The sequence below is a fragment of the Falco cherrug genome, chromosome 10 (genome assembly GCF_023634085.1).
Source record: "Falco cherrug isolate bFalChe1 chromosome 10, bFalChe1.pri, whole genome shotgun sequence".
Taxonomy (NCBI): domain Eukaryota; kingdom Metazoa; phylum Chordata; class Aves; order Falconiformes; family Falconidae; genus Falco; species Falco cherrug.
This window is the reverse complement of record NC_073706.1, coordinates 6,588,327-6,597,624: the sequence shown is the minus strand read 5'-3', so window position 1 is coordinate 6,597,624 and position 9,298 is coordinate 6,588,327. Positions and strand designations below refer to the sequence as shown.

At 40.8% G+C, this 9,298-nt stretch overlaps 1 protein-coding gene across 13 annotated transcripts in view; it reads right to left on the bottom strand.

The window, feature by feature from the left end:
* Nucleotides 1-9,298, bottom strand: part of EYA2 (EYA transcriptional coactivator and phosphatase 2) — a 101,186-nt gene that overhangs the window by 16,790 nt on the left and 75,098 nt on the right. For all 13 annotated transcript variants that reach the window (XM_014279801.3, XM_055722663.1, XM_055722666.1 and 10 more), the window contains one exon: nucleotides 3-92. In XM_014279801.3, coding sequence (XP_014135276.2) covers nucleotides 3-92 — 90 coding nt within the window. The remainder of the gene's footprint in view (nucleotides 1-2; nucleotides 93-9,298) is intronic.

The window sequence follows — 9,298 nt, the reverse complement described above, 5'->3', positions numbered from 1 at the left end:
ACCTCCAGGTCATTAAAGAACAGATGTGTATCTGCAAGGTTGAAGATCATTTCTTCCATCATAAGACCTATCCGCACAGACGTTGTAGTGTCCTGTCAGGGGAAAATAATTTTTTTCCTATTAACTTTGTTGGGGTTTTTTTGTTGTTTGGTTTTTTTTTTGGGGGGGGGTGAGTGGAAGATCTTGGGGCAAACATAGGATCTACACATTCCTGTTTCTAAAGGTATGTTAATTAAAGTAATTTTATTTCCCAAGTGTATCTCAGCATGCTTTTCCCATCCTTTCTTTTGCTCTCCTAGATAATCACATTCTTTTCTTTGAAGATTATCTATGGCTCCCCTTGACCAACAACAGCCCACACACCTCAGATGATGTAACAAAAACCTTTAAACAGTGAGACTATATAAAAACTACTTCAGTAAATTAGACCAATAATTGATTTCCAATAGCATTATTAGTGAACCGTTAGGGGATCATTAAGAGCAACAGAGTACACGGAGGGTGATCCTTCCCTAACTTCCTTCTTCAAACCAGCCATAGAAGGTCAGCATTATTCTCTTTTAATGTCAAACAACAACTTGGTGAGCAAAACCGGAAAACAGAACCCAAGAGCTCAAACATAAATAGAGCCTCTTTCTCTAAAGGATGCAATCTGTGTATCTCACAACTTGGCTTAGGTCTTTACTAGCTCAGGTGATCAGCACAGAACAGGACAGAAAGGCAGATGTGTTGCTCCCACATCAGAGCCCAGCACGCGATAATCTACTGCCCTCAGCAGCACATGTGCACCTGGACAGGAGATGCAAGAGCAGCCACACTTCTTTAAAGCTCTTCCATCCCCACTGATGCTGCCCACTTATTTAACAGCATCAGCAGAGTTAAACCAATCCCATCCTACCACGCAAACACAATTACAGCATGATAAAATGCCTGTCCAAGTACAGTCATACTATTCCTGCTCAGTACAGCATGCTCTGCAGTGGTATAAAGCATGCCTGCAGAACCAGAACTGTAGCCATAATAGCAGTTACACCCAAACAGCTATATCGATTGGAAAAAAAGAAAAAAGAAAAAAGACAAACAAGACAAGACACAGCACATTAAAATGCTGGATGGGTTCACCTGTCAGTGTAGCTAGTGTTAGAAATGGCAACATGCACCCGATGCTCCTGTCTGTGTGGGCTGTGGCTAACTGCGACAGTTGGCTCATTCTGCCATTTTCTTATACCAGCAGCCCCCTGCCTAGTCAGGTGTGGGTCTAACTTGGCCCTTCCCCAGGAGGGTCCCAAAATGCTTCTTAAAAGGAAAGGACATGATGCAGCAGTTCTGGCTGCCTGCAGCATTTTTAAACCACAGTTTTTTTAACCATTAAGAGAATGTAAAAATGCACATGCCAGCAGCTCTAAAATGGCTTCTATGTGTTCTAAAGCAAGTGTGAACATTCTCACATCCTGATCTTGCTCCTACATCAGTAGCAAAACCTTAAGTAAATTCCCCTGGAGAAGGACTGCACTACCTGCTGCTCTACTTTTGTGCATTTAGTTGACTTATTTTAGAAAATTAATGTTTTTCCCTGCCCCTTGCAACCCAGCTGAGACACCACAACTGCCTGTGAAAGGGCTGTCATTTCATTTCCTTGCCAAGTCAGCAAGCGCCAGCTTAAATCAGCCCAAGCTGATGGGGCTAACTGCTTGTCCAGAGAAGCCACCCACGGACAATCCTGCATGGCAGAAGTGACTGACACTTTCGGCTGGGCCACTTCCCTTTCTTCTGGCTTGGAGGGTTACATGAACAGCTGACTGCATGTGCACAGCAGATCTACTTAGTGCTCCAAGCCGCCCCTTGGATGGGGGATGGCGGATGCTGGGCTCCTACAGCTCTTGGCTTACTGTTGTTGGCTTACAGCTGCCCAGTGGGCACTGGATACAGCCTCTGCGGATCTGTTTATCTGAAACACAATCAAGCGACCTGCTGTACACAGCCTGATACACTGCGATATTCAATGAGTCTCAGTCATTTTCCCATGTCTCTTATGCATGAAGTCAACCACCCCTCCTGCCCCCAAACAACCGACCTTGTTCCTAAACCCACAGAAAAAGCATAGAAACACACTGATGCAAGCAAGGTTCCCAGCAGAACATTTTCTTATTCATTAAATACTTCAAAACACAAGCAAAAATAAGCTGTGGCTAACTTTATAAACACTCATAGCTCAAAAGCATTGTGCCTGTTCAAACTAAACAACAACAGACAACTTGGAAAATAAAAAAGAGCATTCCCACAACAGGTTTTTTTTTTGTAATTCATCTTCATTAGGACAGGGATCTCTCATCTTTATGTTTATGTGGGTTTTTCTCCACTAAAGTTACAAGCCATGCTAAACCAGGGCAGATTTATATGTAGTCTTTCCTCTAATTTTCTGCAGATTTCTGCGGAGTCATGTTATTGTATGACAGGACAGTAATGAATTAGTTGAGGAGCTCTAACAGGGAGCACAATGTTTGGAGGACGAGTACGTTTCAATCAACCTTCGCAGCAGATGCTGTTGACATGGATGGTGTATTACACGCTAACCTAATTATTACGCATTCTTGGTGTAGCTCTCTTTAATTAGAGCAGAATGGCTGTGGTTTCAGCCATGTGTGTGACTCACAAGCATTGTGCCCATCTAAAGAAAAGCTCTGTCACTCATGTTTAAACATGCTTGTTGCTGTCCCAGAAAGAAGGGCACTATCTCCTCTGGGCAAAAAGTAAACTTCAACAGACTTGCCTTGAACAGGTTTCTAATTTTAAGCCCCAAACCTGCTCCCCTGATGAGGCGCAGGGTCACAGGCGTAATCAGGGCATCTGACTGTGGCCCCATGCGAACAGCACTGAATAAAATTTTACTACCCAGGTGTAGGTACACAAGGGAACTGTTTTGAAGAAAATGCTGCTAGGAAGAAATTATTTTGTAAAAGAGTTTTTAATGAAGCAATTTATTTTTGTACATTTCAAGGATCATTAGCCTTTAAAACTCTTTCAGGAAGTCTCATTGGTTGGTATCTGTCATTTATCCTCTATGTTTTGTCTTTAGCTTTATTGGTATTAATCACTAATGGGGAGTAAGAAACATTTTCCACAGTGTGTAAGTTACCTTCTCTTAAACTAAACAATATGGAAATTAAACTGTAGATGAGAGGAAAAAAATCTTTCTCTTGAGATAGAGAGTATGATGGAATGAAAATAAAACAGAAAAATGCACTTTACCACCCAGAGGGGAAGTCGTTTGGGGAAATGATTTGGCATCACTGCTTTCACAGTATGGACATTTCCTCTATAGCAAGGCACGCTTCCAAGTCTTAAAGAGGCTGATAAAGTTAAAAGGCAAATCAGCGCTCCCAGTATGATATAGGTGTCTAGAGGCACTAGGCCAATGTTCCACTGGCAGTTATTTATTTGCATTACTGCGGCATCTAGAAGCACTAGTCCCAGACTTGAACCCTACTGTGCTAAAACTTGTACCCACACAGAGGAAAGACACAGTCACTACAGCTTTCAGTTCAAGTACTGAAAATCAGACTGATGGGAAAGCACCAAAATGAGACAGGTATATCAATCAATGTGTTGTCCAAATTCTCTGCACAGTGTGTAAATAATCTGAAAGAGAATTATGAAATTTATCTGAAGATGTTAATGGAGAGCTCCTTCTAGGCATAGAAACCTTGTACCACTAATGGATATCTCTAATGCTGCAGTGACTGCCCTGGTAGACTGCTAATGCCTATGGTTAGAGTAATGCGAGTTTTCCAAAGCAACATAAAGTTGCCACATTCATACTGATGATCCCTGCTAGCATGTTCTTCCATAGGAAAAGTGCACCCTGGAGACCTCGGAAGAAGCTTCCTGGGTAACAGATCTAGCCAATGTTTTCTGATGCATGTGAAGCCCAAGCAAGAATGGACCACAGACAGCTTGAAATCAAATCTCCTCCAGGAACCACTTTTTACAGTGAAAACAGATTAATCTAAAAACTCAACCCTGAATGCTTGTTTAGTAATTCTAGAAGAGCAAGGTCCTACCCCTCTGCTAATCTACAAGTCATGCTTTCACAAACAAGGACAATGAGAGGCAGGAATGGAAAACAGGCAATAAACTCCTTCTGTAAATAGAACCTCCAGCACCACAGTGTATCCCTATATGCCCCACCTCTACCATGCACCATTGCTGGAGCTTCCTTCAGGGTCAAAATTAAACAGCCCCACAAATTACGTTTAGTGCTAACCTCTAGTGCTTGGACAGACAGACCAGGCACTCCTGACCCTCCAACACACAGCTTTAACAAGCTTCTTCCCATCAGCCAGGGGAAATAAGCACCAGGGGAGCACTGGTCATTCTGAAATATTTGTTCTCAAAATAATACCCTTCAGTTCCATTTCCAAAAAATCAGGAGGAGTAGTTTCACAGCTGCCCATTTCTGCTTAGCGCACATCTTCAGGGAACTGAGAGGTAAAAAGCCCCCATTCCCTACTACTCCTTCATGAACAACAGAGGATCAAAACATACAAAGAGTAAGATAAGCCCTTTTTTTAACATTTTGGATGAAAAATGTTTGCCCTAAAGAGCATCCCTGAACACGTCTCTCTGCTCTTTCTGTCAGAGTTGTGACTTTCAGCTAAGGATTGATGGGCTATTGCTTCCCTGCTGGCAGTGGCCAGACCTTGTGAGCAAGGTAACTTCCACTGTAAGTGAGGCACTGCCAACTCCCAGCTCCCCATCTTGCTTATTTTGGGGTAATTTTGCTGCCTGTTCAGCAGACAGTTCTACTAGAGGAAAATGTGGGCAACGGAAGCCTGTGGAACGTGCTGCGGAGGAAGACAAAAGTGTCCATTCACCAAGGGGAGCATTTTCTTTCATACCCCAATGGCACAAGCTGACACATTTGCTCTGAATTTTGCTTTTATGTTGGCTACCTGCATGCACTGTTCCTAACCCTTGAACTAGCTCTGTACATCTGAAGTGAATTACATTTTAAAATTACAATTTGAGTTATGTCCTCCAAGCTAGTTACAACTTGCCTAAAATTAATTTCTGTTTCTGCTTTCATTCTGTCCCCTCATTCTGAGTAACAGGATAACAGAAGACGGCTAAAAGAAGCTTGTCGAACAACCTTCAGTATGTTTTTGCCTAAAGATGATTTCCACAAAACCTGGAGGAGAGCAAAGAACAAGTATTTCCCTATTAATGCAGTGGATTAAAATGGGAAGTTAGGTCTGCTCACTCCATGTGAAACTCCAATTTTAGCAAAACAAAGGGAATGCAGAATGTGTAGGCATACCCAAACTAGCTTTAAACTACCAAATCTGGGTACAAATAGCTGCAAATTTTGCAGCAAATTTTGCAAATACTTGCAGCTATTTGTACCCAGATTTGTATTAAGCATACTACGTTTTAAAAAAAAAGTATTAAACATACTACGTCCCTAGATCCTTCTTCAGGAGTTAACCTACACAGAAGCCTTTGTTGCTGTACCTTCACTATTAAAGGTACTAGCATTACCTACACAAAAGCCCATGTGCGTTGTAGCCACACTTCAAACTGCACTGTCAGCATCCTCCCAAATGGCTCTGTATTAAAACCTTCTTACCACTGCTCTCCTGAAACAGACTGATTTTTCATAAAGTGCTTATATTTGCCCTAGAGTATGCATTAGAGAGACATGTATTTGTTAACACCTGCAGCTACTACTAATCCAGTTGGCTGGATGTCCCACAGCCAGCTCTCCCGTCTTGTACACTGTAATTTTGGAAGGGAGAAGCAGACTTATCTCTGGCAATCTCTCAAGTGCAAGTCACTCTCGCCTCCCATCCTGGCTCCAAAGCCCATTCCAAGCTTCTGCCTTACAGGTACCCTGTTCAGACTTGCAGGCCATTAGCAAAGGGGCAAAGCTGGCTCCTTTGAGACGGATAACAAATCAGCTTGTTGTCTGACTCTGCGTCTATTTAGCAATGTGCCAATTAACCCGACATTCAAAATGTTAGGACAAAGTAATTCTGAGCGTGAATCTTGGATTCAGACCTCCCCCACACCCTGCTTTAAAAAAACATAAAATAAAGCCCTAGTATTTAAAACTAATCAGTCTCTTTAAATCCCTGCCAAATACCTGTTTATGCCATGAGCAAATAATTACTTTTCTACGAGGAAGAAAGTATTAATTAAGAGTATTCATCAGACTCCTATTCTATAGGGTTTATCTGCCACAGGTGTCAGCCAGAGGTGAGAGACGGATTAGTATACAATCAAGGGCTTTCTAAGTTAAATCTCCTCCTTGTAGTTAGCTGTTAATAATGAAGTTGTCACCAAAAGAAAGAATTTAATAGTTTTAATTGGGTTTAATTACTTAGAAACTCTTGGAAAATGGACCAGTTTGGTTGTAGTATAAAAATACTTCTACTACTACTAATAAAAAAACCCAAAGATATAAATGCCTGGTCAACATGTTTGAACAAAAAGAGTGTGAGAACAATCATTCTTTGGTTGTAACATTTTATACCTTGATCAGAATTTGAGACGTGAATAAGGCTTTCCAATAATAATGGAAAATTAACCATGTGCGTCAGTGCTAGTTCAAGTAAGTCCACGTCTTTTTGAGAAAGAGAACACACTTAGCTCTTTTACTATACTTCAATACCTTAGCTTGCAATTTTACCTTTTTAATAGACACAGGCTGCACCCAGACCTAGGCTCCTCAGTGCTTTTCAAGTGAGAGAGGGAGTATTTGTGAGAAAAGTTGTTTTAAGTAACCAAGTAGCTCAGGAGCTGAAACCCCTTATCAGAAGCGACTAACTTAAGTGACTACACTTCAGACTTTTTACAAAAGGATTGTCCTTTTTCAAGTGGAATCACTCAGCTTTTCAGGCTCTAAACTTTTTTCCCCCCAAATGAAGACATGTTGTTTTACCTAAACATTGATATATGCAGGTTTATTAGACAAACTACCGAATTTAAAATGAATAGTGTCTACAGTCATCACAGTGTGAACAGTCCACGCTAGGCTGAGAGCAAATACAATTCAATCCCTTTATCCCTTTTCTTCAGATACCTTTTCATATTCACCCTCACTTTGACTTGAGAGGTACTTCTAAAGTATTGCTTATTATTTACTGGAGAAGTCCCCTTTTACCAGCACATATCTGTTCAGAAATGGTTGGGGACTATGCCTTGGACATTTTTCCAGTAAGTAAATGGACATGTCAGTCACTAAAGCCTCACATTCAAGAACACATGGAGGTTGAATCTCTAAATGAACTATGCTTAGGGACAAGCAGTAATGACTACGCTAATTTATCCAGAGTTTGAACCCATGAGTTCTGAAATGAATTCCAGTCCTGTGGGAATATTGTACTTAAACACAGGTTAAAAGCTGGGCCATGATGCTTGAGAACAAATGGAGATTATTTTTATTTAGTAATACAAAAGGTTCATGACCAGAAATCTACAAATAATTCCTTTTTACTACAGACGACATAAAAGTGAAAAGAAGCAATGGAATTTAAACAAAACACGTCTTCATTCCCTTCCCCTCAACACAGGAAAAACACTGTATTTCTGTATGTAAGCCCTTGATAGCTCTGTGAAAAATACAGAACTCCTGGAAAGCTTGGTGGAAACACATCACAGTGCGTAACCGTCAGCCCAACCGCACATTTTGCACATGCAACTTCCTAACACAAGTTATGTCCCTTTGTTCTTTTAAAACAATTTCCCCCCTAAAATCAAGTCACAATTCAGTGACACTGGAAAGCAGGTTCCCTTTACTCATGCTTGTTTGACAATCCTCCATTGTTTCTGATATGTTTTATGTCAAAAATAATCCTTTAATACTTCCAAATGCCACACATGCACTTTGCTTAGAAAACCCTCTGCTCACCTAAGCTCTAGTACAAGAGGTTATATCTACATGAGCTCAGAGCATCTCCCATGCCCACCGTCTAAGCTGTTGTGGATCTGGTTTTGCTGTTTCTGCTGCTGCTTCTCATCAACCAGTACAGATGATAAACACAGATGTTTGCTCCCGAAATACACATTTGAAATAATAAAATGGCTGGAATTATTTACTCCCTTCTCTCCAATAATGAACTAATAATTGATATAGCAGCATGTCTAAAGTAACAGACTTCTTTATTACCTGCAGTGATTGAATGCTTTTTTAATTTAACTTAAAAAGGCATTAAATACAAGGTTTAGCCTCCAGTGGGTAAAAAAATCTCCAACTTCCTCAGAAAATCCTTTCCAAATTGTATTCATCTTGACTTAATCCATGATCTACTGAGTGAATTAGGCTCTATTTGTTTTGAAAATCTATTTTATGGAGTTCCAAGGACTGTGTTTTCCTTAGGAAGGGCTTATTCTGCCTTTCTGACCAGGATGCCTGCTAGCAGCCCTCAGCATAGGCCTCTGCAGGTTTTTAACGTCCCAAGGTGCCCCACACATATGACTAACAAAATGTAAATAAACACAGCTGAGCCAGTCAGAAATTGGAAGGTTTTCTCATTAAAGAAATAAAATAAACAGATGTCCTTAAGCACTTTGGCTCACGTTTGTCAAAGGAATGGAAAACTCTCAGATGTCTGAGCAGCAGTAGTGATATAAGGCCACATCTCAAGCGAGAGAAGAAGAAAAAAAGCAACGCCATGGCACTTAGAATTAACTAATAGTTCTCAAGGGAGGGCGCTTTTGATTTGAACCTTAGCAACTTCTACAAATAGTTTTTAACAGCCGAGCAATAAAATGGGGTTTTATTCCTTCTCAGTTTGTAAAGTAGTAAAGGACAGATTCGGCCATTAGAAGCATGAATCACCATCAGATCTGATTAAATCCCTATGGTGTTTCAATCAGGTCCTGGCTTTAGGGTCCTGCAAGAGAACAAAGCAGGGAAAAGCACAAGCTACTTGAAGCATTCATTGAAAGCAGGGGGAAAAAAAAAAAATCAACCCTAGGGTTTTACAAGGATCTCGTGTAGAGCCAAGCAGGAACTTTTCAATGACTTTCTTTTTTTAATTGGAAATTATAGTTCACTTAAAGGAAAACTTTTTGTAAGAACATGTAGGTGCCAGTGAAACCTTTGAGGAATAAAGTTTTTAGCTCCACAACATCATTTTTGGTGAGAATAAGACAGCCCAGTTCACAGACAGCCAACATACAGCAGCTATGAATTTGCTTGAAATGCTAGAAAATCATATTTATGTCCTACCCTCAACTGGGCCAAGCAGCAATTGTAGCTACTCTGTCCAAAAAGTCTGGAGGCCCTGCTATTGTT